This window comes from Prosopis cineraria, unplaced genomic scaffold (genome assembly GCF_029017545.1).
Source record: "Prosopis cineraria cultivar Desert tree isolate PC_DT_omini unplaced genomic scaffold, ASM2901754v1 PC1354, whole genome shotgun sequence".
Classification (NCBI taxonomy): Eukaryota; Viridiplantae; Streptophyta; class Magnoliopsida; order Fabales; family Fabaceae; genus Prosopis; species Prosopis cineraria.
This window is the reverse complement of record NW_026556679.1, coordinates 11,909-26,962: the sequence shown is the minus strand read 5'-3', so window position 1 is coordinate 26,962 and position 15,054 is coordinate 11,909. Positions and strand designations below refer to the sequence as shown.

The following is a 15,054-nucleotide window of genomic DNA, read 5'->3' as shown; positions in this document are numbered from 1 at the left end:
TATATTCATATAATTGACAATAAACATAAAAAAGTCCTAATATTGGCAATATAACACATTATAAATCATAAATTAAATATCCAAAAGAGACAGTGGATCTATACCACTAAGCCTCTGGGACTCCTCCACGTGTCACTCGTGGCTCTTCTCCTGAAAATTGTTAACCACATAATGAGACTCAAAAGTCCCAGTAACCAAAGCCAATTTATGATAGTGTATACAAACAGTTAAGTGTGTGCTTACTAAGTGAGAATTAAAAATAATATAATTCCAACAAATATAAGAAATATTATAATAAACACAAACAACCATCCTTATATCCCTCCATTAACCTCGAGCCGTAGCCCTCACTCGGTGCTAAATTACCCGGCCAAAGGTAGATTAGCCCGAGCCCTTACAAACCACCTATTGAGCTCCAATAGGGGCGTACCACGTGGCACATAAATACAACAATAATAGCAAGTCTCCCAACACCTCCCACAATAATTAAACAAATTCATAATAATATTGCACAATTATACAATATTACAAAATTCATAATTTTCTCAATAATCACCCAATTAACAAGAAGTAACACTAATCATAAATTAAAAGCATGGTTACCTTGTGGCTTTTTCAATAAATTATTCCTTAAAATTTCTCTCTCACCACAATCTTCACCAGTAATACAATCTACAAATAACATATTATTTATAAATATTAGTTTCAATTTTTGAAACTAATAAAATAATTCTAATAATAGAATTAAAAATATAACATAATTCCTAATCTCAATCTTAATACAAATCTATAGTTAATACTATTAAGTATAATTTTTAACTCCTCTTTTAATTATCAATAAACATTAATAATCTAAAAATCAACTTCTAAACTAATTTCTATTATCAAAATTTTCTTTTTATTTCATAAATTCGTACCTAAAATACTCAAAAAAAATTAAGTCTCTAGCTTAGAATCATAATCCTATAACCATAATAATTCATTTCTCATCCCAAATAATCATCTAAACCTCAATAAATCAACATATATTTTCAGATCTAGTTTAGAATTTGATCCATAAGCCACAGATTCAAAGATCATCAATAAATTTATACTCTAAAACATTTATTATACTACTGACAACCTCAAAAATCATATTTATTCAACATAAATTCATCCCTCTTCCAGATCTTAAATTTTCTACCACTACAAACTCAGAAACTAAATAAGAAGGATGACTAAGAAAAATTTTTAGAACACTTACTTAGTCTTGAAAAGCTTAAAATCACACCCTAAATATCCTATTAAAAACTCTTACCTTAAAAATTTAGATATTTCGCACCGGCAACTCGCTTCTCTCCGCCTCAGCTCGCGCGCAGGAATGAATGAGGAAATGAAGGAAGGTGAGTTTTTATAAAAATTCAGTGGGTCCCACATTTTTTTTAAAATTATTTTCTCTCTCTTCTTCTTCTTTTTCTTTTTATTATTTTTTATTATTGTTACTGTTGAGGCGGCGGACGAAACGAATTTTGCTTTCTTCTTCTTCTTCCCTTCTTTTCCTTTCTTTCTTTTTATTATTATAATAATAATAATTTAATAATATTTTATTTTTTATATTTATTATTATTATTTTTTTATTATTATTATTATTTTTTTTTTATACCTTTTTTTTATAATAATAATTTAATAATACTTTTCAAAATTTTATTAACCCAAATTAACTATTAAAATTTAAATTGGGATGTTACAATTCTCCCCTCCTTTTAGAAATTTTGTCCTCAAAATTTAAAATTAATAACTATTAACTACTCACTTAATTAAAAAGACGAGGATAATCACGTCGCATACTGTCCTCGGTCTCCCACGTAGCATCACCTGGAGTTGTGCTCTTCCAGATTACTTTAACCAATCTAATGGTCTTGTTTCTTAATTGCTTGTCCTTATAATCCACAATCCTTTCTGGTTCAGCTTTGAATGTTAAATTCTCCCTGAGTTCAATTTCCTCGGGTTCAATTATATGGGAAGGATCTGGTTGATACTTTTTCAGTTGTGACACATGGAATACGTTGTGTATTCCAGCAATTTGGGGTGGTAATGCTACTTGGTACGCTACTGGTCCAACTCGTTTTAAGATCTCAAAAGGCCCCATAAACCTTGGTGTCAACTTCTTAGCCTTAATAGCTCTTCCAACACCAGTTACTGGAGAGATTTTCAAAAATACATGGTCACCTACTTCAAACTCAAGCGGTCTTCTCCTCTTATCCGCATAACTCTTTTGTCTACTTTGAGCTGTGAGTAATTTTTGCTTGATTAAAGCAATCTTTTGGGTAGTCTCATCAACAATGTCTGGCCCCAAAACAGTTCTCTCACTTAATTCTGTCCAACACAGTGGCGATCTACATTTTCTTCCATACAATGCCTCATAAGGTGCCATCTGAATGCTAGAATGAAAACTATTATTGTAGGCAAATTCAGCTAATGGTAAGTGACTATCCCAATTACCTCTAAGCTCAATGGCACACGCTCTTAACATGTCTTCAAGAGTTTGTATGGTTCGTTCCGTTTGCCCATCGGTCTGGGGGTGGTAAGCAGTGCTAAAACTCAGACGAGTACCCATGGCTTCCTGTAATGACTTCCAAAAGTTTGATGTGAATCTCGGATCACGATCAGATACAATATTTGTCGGCACTCCATGCAATCTCACCACTTCTCTTATGTAGATTTCAGTTAATTTTTCGAGAGAATACTTGATATTAGTAGCCAGAAAATGAGCTGATTTGGTGAGTCGATCTACGATTACCCATATAGTGTCATGACCAGAAGATGTTCTAGGCAATCCTGTAATGAAGTCCATAGAAATGCTGTCCCATTTCCACTCTGGAATATCAAGAGACTGTAGCATCCCGGCTGGTTTCTGATGCTCAATTTTGACTTTCTGACAAGTCAAACAACGAGTTACATGTTCAGTTACATCTCTCTTCATCCTTGGCCACCACCAACCACGTCTTAAGTCATGATACATCTTAGTTGCTCCTGGGTGAATGGTATATTTACTCTGATGAGCCTCCTCAAGTAGGATATTTTTCAATCGAGTATCATTAGGCACACACACTCTACCTTTATATCTTACGACATCATCATCGGTCACATCAAAATGTTCAGCCTTTCCAGCCCCAATCTCTACCCTAATCTTATTCAAATAATCATCCTTCTGTTGCGCAATTCTAATTTCTTCCCAAAAATTATTCTCAAATTCAGTAATATGTAGAGCAGCCAAACGATTTTCGACTACTTCTACATTTACTGCATGAAAACTACTCCATAATTCATGTTCTCTGACCATCATGTGAGCAGTATGTACAAGCTTCCTGCTCAGAGCGTCGGCGACTACGTTAGCTTTCCCTGGATGATACTTCAACTCAAAGTCATAATCCTTCAAAAACTCAATCCATCTGCGCTGTCTCATGTTGAGCTCCTTTTGATCAAACAAATATTTTAAACTTTTATGATCACTGAAGACTTCAAAAGAAGAACCATAAAGATAGTGCCTCCAAATCTTCAAGGCAAATACCACAGCAGCAAGCTCCAAGTCATGAGTAGGGTAATTTTCCTCATGAGGTCTCAACTGTCGAGAGGCATAAGCCACTACTCGATCCTCCTGCATCAATACACAACCTAAACCTTTCTTAGAAGCATCAGTATACAAGGTATAAGGAGCAGTTGGAACAGGTAAGGTGAGCACCGGTGTGGTGGTCAACCTCTTTTTCAGCTCCTGGAATGCAATTTCACACTCGTTCGTCCAAATAAATGGAGCATCTTTCCTGGTCAACTTAGTCAAGGGCATTGCAATTTGTGAAAAACCCTTAATGAAACGACGATAGTAGCCTGCAAGACCCAAGAAACTCCTAATCTCTGTCACACTTCGAGGTTGCTCCCATTTCATCACTGCATCTATCTTACTAGGGTCCACTGCTACCCCTTCTTCTGAAACAACATGGCCTAAGAATTTAACTTCTTTAAGCCAAAAATCACATTTGCTCAACTTGGCATAGAGCTTGTGCTCTCTTAATATCTCCAAAATAATTTTAAGATGTCTAGCATGGTCCACCTCATCTCGAGAATAAATAAGTATGTCATCAATAAAGACTACAACAAATTCATCGAGATAAGGCCTGAAGATTCGATTCATATAATCCATGAAGACAGCTGGGGCATTTGTTAACCCAAACGGCATCACTAGGAACTCATAGTGCCCATATCTAGTCCTAAAAGCAGTTTTAGGGATATCCTCTGCTCTAACCCTCAATTGATGATACCCTGATCTTAGATCAATCTTAGAAAACACTGCTGAATTGACTAATTGGTCTAACAAATCATCAATTCGAGGTAAGGGGTACTTGTTCTTGATGGTTACCTTATTCAATTGTCTATAATCAATACACAATCTAAGGCTTCCATCTTTCTTTTTCACAAACAGTACCGGTGACCCCCATGGTGATACACTCGGTCTGATAAACCCCTTCTCTAACAACTCTTCAATTTGTCTCTTCAATCAGCTAACTCCGATGGAGACATCCTATAGGGTGCCTTAGAAATAGGCCCCGTACCAGGTACGAGTTCAATCGAGAACTCAACCTCTCGTTCTGGAGGCAAACCGATCACTTCAGTAGGAAAGACGTCAGGGAATTCTCTCACTACTGGAATCTGATCTACACCTTCTTCAATCTCTGCCTTGATTGAGAAGAAAATCATAAAAGCTTGACAGCCCTTTCTTATACACTGTTCTACTTGAGCTGCAGACAACAACATAGGACTTTGGGACTCTACAGGGGTTACAGTAAGAGCTGAGAGTGACACACTCTTTTTCTGACAATTAAGTACAGCTCCATTTGCAGACAACCAATCCATCCCCACAATAACATCAATCCCAGACAAAGACAAACAAATGAGGTCTATGGTGGTCTTTCGACCCTCATACTCAACCTCTACATTTAGACATGCCTTAGCAGTCCTTACAGTCAAACCAGCAGGAGTAGAAATCTTCACATCAAAAGGTAAGGTACACACAGGCAATTTACATCTTTTCATACATTCATCAGACACAAAAGAGTGTGTAGCACCCGAATCAAACAAAGCACAAACATCATTATCAAGGATTCGGATTATACCTCGGATAGCATTAGGGTTGTTAGCAGCCTCTGGCCCAGAGAGGGCATACACTCGTGCTGGTACTGTAGGTCTCTGATCATTACCCCTATTTTGGTTTTGATAGCAGAATCTAGCAATATGACCAGGCTTCTGACAGATGTAACAAACCCAACAATCACCAGAATGAAACTTCCCACACTTACTGCATGCTTGATTACTAGCAGCACTAGGAGTAGGATTAAAGGTAGCTGGGCTCCTATAGGACCCTTGACTTCCACTCTGATTCCCTCTGTAGCTCTGGCCCTTATGATAGTAGCCCTTCTTCTTCTGATTTCTAAAGCCTCCAAAGATTTGACTGCTCCTCTTCTCTACTCCACCAATGGGTCTGGTGTGGATAGGGGGCTTCCCATGAGGTTCTTTCCTCCTCTCTCTATCAGCTTCTAATCTAGCCTCTCTCTTCCTCCGAGAAACTATTCGAAGCTTATTGCACATCTCACTGAATGTCTTGATCTCAAAAGGGGCTAACTGTTCCCTTAGATCAGGCCTCGCCTTCTCTAGTAATCGTTCAGCCATCCACTCCGTGTCTTCATGTTTCTGGAGGTAAGTAGAGTATTTAGATAATTCTGAGAATTGTTCAATAAATTCATCCTCATCTAAATCACCCTGGCGGAATGCATGAAACTCAGCCTCCTTTTCTGCTCTCAGTGCAGTAGGAAAATAATTCTCGAACAATATGGCTTTAAAATCTTCCCAAGTAAGAGAGGAATCATCCTTCGGTCCTGATGTTTCCCACCATTTCTTAGCACTCTTCTGTAGTAGGAATATTGCCAGCTGCACCTTTTGATTAGAAGTGCACACAACCATACGAAAAATACTCTCCAATTGATCTATCCATTCTTCAACCACCGCCGGCTTAAGATTTCCATCGAAAGTAGGAGGATTAAACTTACGAAAAGTACTCCAGATCTTTGTGATCGTGGATGTCTGTTGCTCAGAGTGGAGACTCACATTCTTCGGACTAGTCTCATGGTGAGAATAGGGAGGTAAGCCTTCATCAGCAGATTGGCTCGCATTGAATACCTTGGTATGGCTTCCTTCTTGTTGGCCATTTCCCTCTCGGTTGTCATTCTCCTTATATTGTCTTAAAGCGGCCAACTCTTCTTCTTGTCTCTTCATGCGGTCACTAAGATTATATAGTAGATCCATCATTTGCCTCATGGTTGGCTCATCCTGCCTTAGTTGTGACTGTATGGGCTCGCCCTGCCCAATTTGTTGCTGTGTGGGCTCCGGTTGTGGCAGTGAAGGTATGTCATTTCCTATTGGCTCTATAGAATCACCGACAATTTCGCCACCTCTCCTAGTTTTAGACACCATCTCTCCCCTCCTAAAGGATGGAAGTCACATAATTAAGTTAACACTAATCTCAAGACAAGAAAAATAATGGAGAAGCATTATGATTTAATAATGTATATTGCCAATAAACTAGGTTAATGTATAACAATTTCATAATTTATAAGAATTGGAACCATGAAGCTCTGATACCAAAATTTGTAACACACCAAATTTTTTTTTTTTAAATAATTTAACTCAACCATAGTTGGGTTACAGCCACCCAACACATTTTTATATCAATAATTTTGATATAAAATATTTTATAATTGGCTTCAACTCACACACTATAACATTTCAGATAAATTTTTACCTCCCACATGCCATTAGGCTAAATCACATTTGTCCATCCTTATACTCCCAACAAGTAAACTAAATCACATTTGTCCATCCTTATACTCCCAACAAGTAAAATAAGCAATTTAATCAATTTTCAACACAAGCCAGTTATTTGGCCTTATAATCATGCCATTTTAACCAATCCAAAGTAAACCAAATATTAAAATTACAGTCATCCAAATTGTACCAAAAATAGAAATAGTTTGAAAGGCATGATTACATTTATATATTCATATAATTGACAATAAACATAAAAAAGTCCTAATATTGGCAATATAACACATTATAAATCATAAATTAAATACCCAAAAGAGACAGTGGATCTATACCACTAAGCCTCTGGGACTCCTCCACGTGTCACTCGTGGCTCTTCTCCTGAAAATTGTTAACCACATAATGAGACTCAAAAGTCCCAGTAACCAAAGCCAATTTATGATAGTGTATACAAACAGTTAAGTGTGTGCTTACTAAGTGAGAATTAAAAATAATATAATTCCAACAAATATAAGAAATATTATAATAAACACAAACAACCATCCTTATATCCCTCCATTAACCTCGAGCCGTAGCCCTCACTCGGTACTAAATTACCCGGCCAAAGGTAGATTAGCCCGAGCCCTTACAAACCACCTATTGAGCTCCAATAGGGGCATACCACGTGGCACATAAATACAACAATAATAGCAAGTCTCCCAACACCTCCCACAATAATTAAACAAATTCATAATAATATTGCACAATTATACAATATTACAAAATTCATAATTTTCTCAATAATCACCCAATTAACAAGAAGTAACACTAATCATAAATTAAAAGCATGGTTACCTTGTGGCTTTTTCAATAAATTATTCCTTAAAATTTCTCTCTCACCACAATCTTCACCAGTAATACAATCTACAAATAACATATTATTTATAAATATTAGTTTCAATTTTTGAAACTAATAAAATAATTCTAATAATAGAATTAAAAATATAACATAATTCCTAATCTCAATCTTAATACAAATCTATAGTTAATACTATTAAGTATAATTTTTAACTCCTCTTTTAATTATCAATAAACATTAATAATCTAAAAATCAACTTCTAAACTAATTTCTATTATCAAAATTTTCTTTTTATTTCATAAATTCGTACCTAAAATACTCAAAAATTAAAAATTAAGTCTCTAGCTTAGAATCATAATCCTATAACCATAATAATTCATTTCTCATCCCAAATAATCATCTAAACCTCAATAAATCAACATATATTTTCAGATCTAGTTTAGAATTTGATCCATAAGCCACAGATTCAAAGATCATCAATAAATTTATACTCTAGAACATTTATTATACTACTGACAACCTCAAAAATCATATTTATTCAACATAAATTCATCCCTCTTTCAGATCTTAAATTTTCTACCACTACAAACTCAGAAACTAAAGAAGAAGGATGACTAAGAAAAATTTTTAGAACACTTACTTAGTCTTGAAAAGCTTAAAATCACACCCTAAATATCCTATTAAAAACTCTTACCTTAAAAATTTAGATATTTCGCACCGGCAACTCGCTTCTCTCCGCCTCAGCTCGCGCGCAGGAATGAATGAGGAAATGAAGGAAGGTGAGTTTTTATAAAAATTCAGTGGGTCCCACATTTTTTTTAAAATTATTTTCTCTCTCTTCTCTTCTTTTCTTTTTATTATTATTTTATTATTGTTACTGTTGAGGCGGCGGACGAAACGAATTTGCTTTCTTCTTCTTCTTCCTTTCTTTTCCTTTCTTTCTTTTTATTATTATAATAATAATAATTTAATAATATTTTATTTTTTATTTATTATTATTATTTTTTATTATTATTATTATTATTTTTTTTTAACCTTTTTTTTATAATAATAATTTAATAATACTTTTCAAAATTTTTATTAACCCAAATTAACTATTAAAATTTAAATTGGGATGTTACACATGTTGTGAGCTGCAAATGGGAAAATTTCCCTCTGGTTATTGTTGATGGCATCGGGATAGCCTTTAAGCCATCTTATGTTCTTATTTACTTCTGGTGTGCTTAATCTTCATGGGGTTTAGCCACTAAGGAACAAGATCATGGGATTGACTCTGATAGCCACGATGTCGGTGCCGCTATATGCACAAGATTACTATCAAAGATAAGCATCACATACATCATGAAGAAGCTGCTTAATAATGAGAGATGAAGATGGAGACAGAGAGTATGTGTATCATAAAGAAGAAGAGATGGAGACGCGGTGAGAGATGAATGGATGAGAGGGGGAGAGATTTTTATATTATAAATATGTAATGGTGGAACCTACTATATAATATTTTATAATTAAAAATATTTAAAAAAATAAATGTGGAACCAAATAACAGAAAAGCGTTTGACTTAATGCCAGGAGCACGGCTAGCAAATTTTCTGAGATTGAGGGATAAAATTAACCTCAAGTTGAATTTATGGTCATTTATAATCTTTTCTGTACAATTGAGGAACAAAACTGACCCTTAATCCTATATTTTGTAATGCCAAACCAAATAAAACACATTATTTGATTGGTGCTAAAATTTCACATGACATGCTTATCATCCAGTGAAAACAAGACATATGGAATGGGAGTTATGAGACATCATGCATGGACCAAGTATATTATGTTATAAATGTGTCTAATAAAAACATATCATGATACACTCATAGAATATCTTGTTATTTTTAATAATTTTATTTTGAAATAGAGTAATTTTTTAATTTTTTATCTTTTATTTTTATATTATCATTAATAATAAATTAATTTATATTTAATTATTTACAATCATATGATATAGCATAATTTTATTGGATAGAATATAAAAGACTTTATTTGTAGGGTCCATGCAAAATATTTTTTATTAAAAGAATGAGTACCATTTGCGTCTATTTACATCACACGTTTATATTTTCCCTTCAATAATATATATTTTTCAGCTGCAACAAGTTTTTAACATGGTTTTACTGTTCATGCAACATTTTATTTTGGTAATCTATTTCAATATGAGAAAAAATTTAAGAATCACAAGTGTGCGTATATTTTACAAGTTTAACGTATAAACTTTTTGGTTAAAAAAAGGTATAAACTATTACAAATTTTAAAATTATTTGAGGACTGATTGATATTTAATAACAAAAAAAAAAAATTGCCTGCCTAAACATCAATCTTTCTCATACTTTTCATAAGTTACATTCTTTTTTTTTAAATTCTTTTTATACAAGTTACTTTCTTTTAATTTTTGTAATTTTCAACATAAAATTCTTAACAAACCCTCTAGTAAACTAAAATATAACATTTCAATTTTTAATTTTTTATATTAAATTGTTCTCTTTTAAATGTAAAATAAAATTAAAAAATAATTTAATGTTAAAGTTAAAATATATTTTAATCTTTAATTTTATATAAAATTTTAATTTGATCCTTTATTTTTATAAAATACCTTTTTAATTCTATAACTTTAAATTTGTTAATTTTAAATAATTATTTTTATATTAATTATTGTCATTTAAAAAAATTAAATTTAATATATTAATATTTAATAATATTTTATTAATATTTAAAAATTCAATATAAAAATTATTAAAATAAAATTAATAATATTATAATTAAAAAATTTAAAAAATATTTTATAAAATTAAAAAATTAAAATAAAATATTGTATTAAGTTTAAGGATAAAATATATAATATAATTTAATTTTAAAATAATGGAATGGGCGGATTATTTCGACCCACAACGAAAGTCGTGGTTGTAGTCCAACACCAAGGAAAAGATTTTTCCAGATAAAGTGGGGAAAAGGGTTTTTCTTCTGCACAAGTACTCAAGTTGGCATCGATTTGTGTTGCAAGCCAGAAGCCGCGTAGAAACTGGAAAAGTGATACGGAAGACGAAGGGGGTATTAGGGTTTTGGGAATTAATGATGGATTTGGCGGCGCAGAAGAAAGAACTTGATCCCAACAATGCTACCAATGACACCAATAACAATACTAACACTGTTAATCCTCAAGAAAACCCAGATTCGTCGCCTTCATTCGCGTCTGATAGTAACAATAACCCTGATAAAGGAGCTGAAGAACGCCAAGCTCGTGACCTTAAAGCCGGCCTTCATCCACTTAAGGTTTTTCTTCTCTCCCTCTCATACTTTCTGTTTGAATATTTGCTGTTTTTTTTTTCCCATCCCTGGAAATGACGTTGGAATTGGTCGAACTTCATTAATTTTGTTTAAGACGCGTCGCCGAGGTGTTCTGCTCTCTCAAGATGTGTTCACCAGTTTTTAACTCCGGACCCTTACTCATTGTTCCTTTTACCTTTAGGTAGCTGTTCATAGATTTCTCTTGAAGTCTGCATTGATTGCTGATTTCACTTTCACTTGTTATATAGCTTTTTCTATAAATGTTTCTGTTTATTACAAATCCCTCTCTTTTCTTCTCTACCGGTATCTGTTGACTGGTTTTTCACTTCTTATATCATCAAATGTTGTATAGTCGATTCGACATTTTCATTTTGGTGCTTAAAATCTTACTTGTCTTTTCTCTCAAATGTATAAACCACCAGCCAAGTTATCTCCTTTGTGCGATTTCTCTTTCATTTTCATTTTGGTTTTTAATTTTATCTCTGGGTTCAAAATCTTTCAGGTTAATCTAAAGATTGGTTTTAATTCTAAAAGGAATGACAAAATATTAATGATTTTGTTCGATAGTTTCTCTACATTATAAGTGTATGTTGATGCTTTAGTTTATTTCTCTACGTGACATTCTCATTTATCTCTTGATGGCTTTTCCTCTGATTAGCACAAATTTGTATTTTGGTACACTCGCCGGACACCTGGAGTTCGAAATCAGACATCGTATGAGGACAACATAAAGAAAATTGCTGATTTCAGTACGGTGAGATTTGCTATATTGTTGGATCAGTAAACTGCGGCTGAATTCTCGCTTAATTGTTAGCTGCCATTCGTGGGACATTCTTTTGATTTGTTATAACTGTTATTTGTATGTAGGTTGAAGGATTTTGGGTCTGCTATTGCCATCTTTCTCGCCCTTCTTCTTTGCCAATTCCAACGGATCTGCACCTCTTTAAGGAAGGAATTCGCCCTTTGTGGGAGGTAGATCTTAAGAAGCTTGACCTTGGAGTTTCATTTTCAAATGATTGAAAATTTATTCTTCTCCCCTTTTTAGATGATTTGCTCCACTATCTGGCCAAAAATAATTTGCCCATCAGTGTAAATTTTCAATGACAGCACTATTTTTCTTCTCAGGATTCTGCTAACTGCAATGGTGGAAAGTGGATTATACGATTCAAAAAGGTTGTGTCAGGTCGTTTTTGGGAGGACTTGGTAAGTAAAAGTCTTTTTGTCTGATAATTTCTTTCCTTCTTTTGCTGATAAACAATGACGGTTTGGCGTGGTGGTACTGTAGTTGTCTATAGGGTTGAGGAAGGATTTGAACTTAGATCTCAATCGAGGACAAGATTAACAAAATACTGATGATTATGAGGACGATGACAACGACGACTTTTTAATTGATCCAAAATTTGAAGGAATTCAGATTTTATCATAGTTCTCTATTGCATGCTTCCTAAGTTCCCTCTCACATTTAAACCACTTCACTCTAAATAGTAGGCGCTCTGCTTGGATTTCAAAATCATTACCATGAGTAATGCTTTCTAAGTTCTCACTAATGGGATACCTATTACTGGACCCATCTTTGCAAAATGATGTTCAATTCGCGCTTTACGCTAATTTTGTAAATCTTATGACAAAAGGGAAATGCCATTTTTAAAAAAAAAAAGCGATATGCTATTATCCTGATTGAATGCATTGTTCATATTGTTAATTCAAAATATTTTTAGTTTTTAGACCGTGGCCCCTGTCAAATGCATACATTTCAGTTCTCTGTATAATGCTTATGGTATACAGACCAACCCAATCCCTTTTGGAGTCTATCTTGCTTGTTGATATGTGATTCCAGGATTCTCATATTCAATTTGTATTTAATTTTGTCCTTGGACTCCAAGTCATTGACATAGTGCCATGTCTGTTTCAAGATTTCATTTGTTACTGGAGATTAAGTTTGTAATAGACTGATAATAGTATGTGGCTGTAAGTGCAGGTTCTTGCTTTGGTGGGTGACCAACTGGATTATGGAGACAACATATGTGGTGCAGTTCTAAGCATTCGTTTCAATGAGGATATATTGAGTGTCTGGAATCGCAATGCATCTGATCATCAGGTTGGCATTATCACTCTGATATGTGAACTTTTAACGCCAATATCTCCTGGAATAAGTGCTTGTCTCTAATAGTTTTTGGGGTTTTTCATGTCAGGCTGTAATGGCTCTGAGGGATTCAATTAAACGTCACTTAAAACTTCCTCATAGCTATGTCATGGAATACAAGCCTCATGATGCCTCCTTGCGAGACAATTCATCTTACAGAAACACTTGGTTGAGAGGATAGTGGGGATCTAAGTACAAGCCCGAAGCCTCGTAACATTTTGTCAAGGGCATGCTCCTGGTGCTTTTTTACACTGTCGTCACTGTCACTAGGTACTCATGGGCTACAGTTTCAGTTGATGATAGTTTTGGGTGCGTCAGTGCCGCTGTGTGTTTTGAATACAAGTGTATGAAAGCAACAATTGTCATCAACTGTACTGCAGAATTCGGTCCTCTGCTTTTCCTCTCTCTGTGTTTTCTGTGTTATACCCAGAGAAAATCTTACAAAAATTAAAAAGGAAAGGGAGAAAGTGGGAGCTCCTTGTTAGGTTCCAGAACGACTGAGATTTGCGAGCAATGGTGAGGCAGCAGAGAAAGTGCGTTAGAGGTTCTGGACTCTGTATTTCATCTGTAGTTATATAGTTCATGACTGAGTCTTTCCATGTAAATAAATTGCAGAGGGTCTGCTTCATAGTATGTTTACGGTTGTGGGATGGAGTCATGGCTTTCGGTCGGCTGATAAATTAATTTGTAGCGGATATTGATGGATCTTTGACCCTTGAAATGAATAGATTGCGTTAGTTTTCAAAACTCAAAAAGGGAGCAAAAAAAAAAAAAAACCTGGGGATTTTTTCCTCCTGGGGCGGGGCTATTGGAACTCCTCATGTGAAAAAAGGGTGGGGGAGTTTGTGATAAAAATTAAAATAAAATAAAATAACATGCTAGGTGGATTTTAAACTTTAAAGAGGAATGATGTTCTGTGCAGCTGTTTTAAATTTGATAGTTTTGCATGTCTTAGTTTAAAAATATTGTTCTAAATTGAATGCTAATTGGGTGGTAACTTTGTCAAAAATGGAAAGCCGTTAATGCCCGCTGCAATTTTAAAAAAAAAAGGTGCAATGACCATTAAATTTTGGGAAGGAAGTACCTTCTAAAGAGGTTTTCAGGATTTATTCTTGGGATATTGGAACTCCTCGCGTAAAAGAAGAGGTAACTCGTGTGAAAAAAAGATGTTAAATAGTACAACAAAATTTGCTACTGTTAGTGTATAGCTGGAATTTTTAAACATACTTGCACTCTCTTGTTTTTATTATAGGATAATTTTTATAAAAAATTTTAGTTCTTAATGTAAAATATTTGATGTAATATTAATTATATTTATTAATATTATCTTTATTTAAATTAATTAACTCAAAAAAATGTAATGTAAATTTAAATTTTTTTATTTAAATAAAAATAAAATTAAAAATTTATTTGTTTTGAGATAAATTTAATGTCTTAACTACTTTTCTTCTATTGGTGTGATTAGATGCATCCATCCAATATAATAAAGATGAGAGGGAGTGTATATATATATATATATTTTTTTTTTTTTTTGACAACCCTAGAGAGTATTCTGTATTCTATGATCATGTCAATATGCTATTTATCTTCACTTGCTGCCTTGGAGATACTCTTGGCAGGAAAAAATGTCAGACATTAACTGCACTCCCTTTTCCTTTCCTTCATTCATCAATGGATTCCAGACTTCAACTCCTCTTCCTTTCCTCTGTTCCCAAACGACAATGGTCCCCACTCCCAATTGCTCCTCCCCATATCCCATGTGTTGTCTAACACCACTTGTTTATTTCTATTGCTACCTCGAAACTCTTACCCAATAATGATACATATCCCCATGCTATTTTTGTAAAATATAAAATTTATTTTGAAATTTCTGATGAGCAAGAGTTGTTGAAACTGA

General features: G+C 33.9%; 1 protein-coding gene across 1 annotated transcript; it reads left to right on the top strand.

Annotated features, from left to right (window-relative positions):
- Positions 1 to 10,639: 10,639 nt before the first annotated feature.
- On the top strand, positions 10,640 to 13,912 carry LOC129299933 (eukaryotic translation initiation factor NCBP-like). Its single transcript, XM_054938431.1, has 6 exons — positions 10,640 to 10,999; positions 11,673 to 11,768; positions 11,882 to 11,986; positions 12,140 to 12,217; positions 12,993 to 13,112; positions 13,207 to 13,912. The coding sequence occupies exons 1-6, from the start codon at positions 10,799 to 10,801 to the stop codon at positions 13,336 to 13,338; spliced, it is 732 nt and encodes a 243-aa protein (XP_054794406.1). The 5' UTR covers positions 10,640 to 10,798; the 3' UTR covers positions 13,339 to 13,912.
- The last annotated feature ends 1,142 nt before the right edge of the window (positions 13,913 to 15,054 follow it).

Excerpts from the sequence above, each read along its gene's own strand:
- LOC129299933 (XM_054938431.1), top strand. The coding sequence starts at position 10,799 with ATGATGGATTTGGCGGCGCAGAAGAAAGAACTTGATCCCAACAATGCT. Across the intron at positions 11,000-11,672 it reads CCGGCCTTCATCCACTTAAG|CACAAATTTGTATTTTGGTA; the intron begins GTTTTTCTTCTC and ends TCCTCTGATTAG. Across the intron at positions 13,113-13,206 it reads GCAATGCATCTGATCATCAG|GCTGTAATGGCTCTGAGGGA; the intron begins GTTGGCATTATC and ends TTTTCATGTCAG.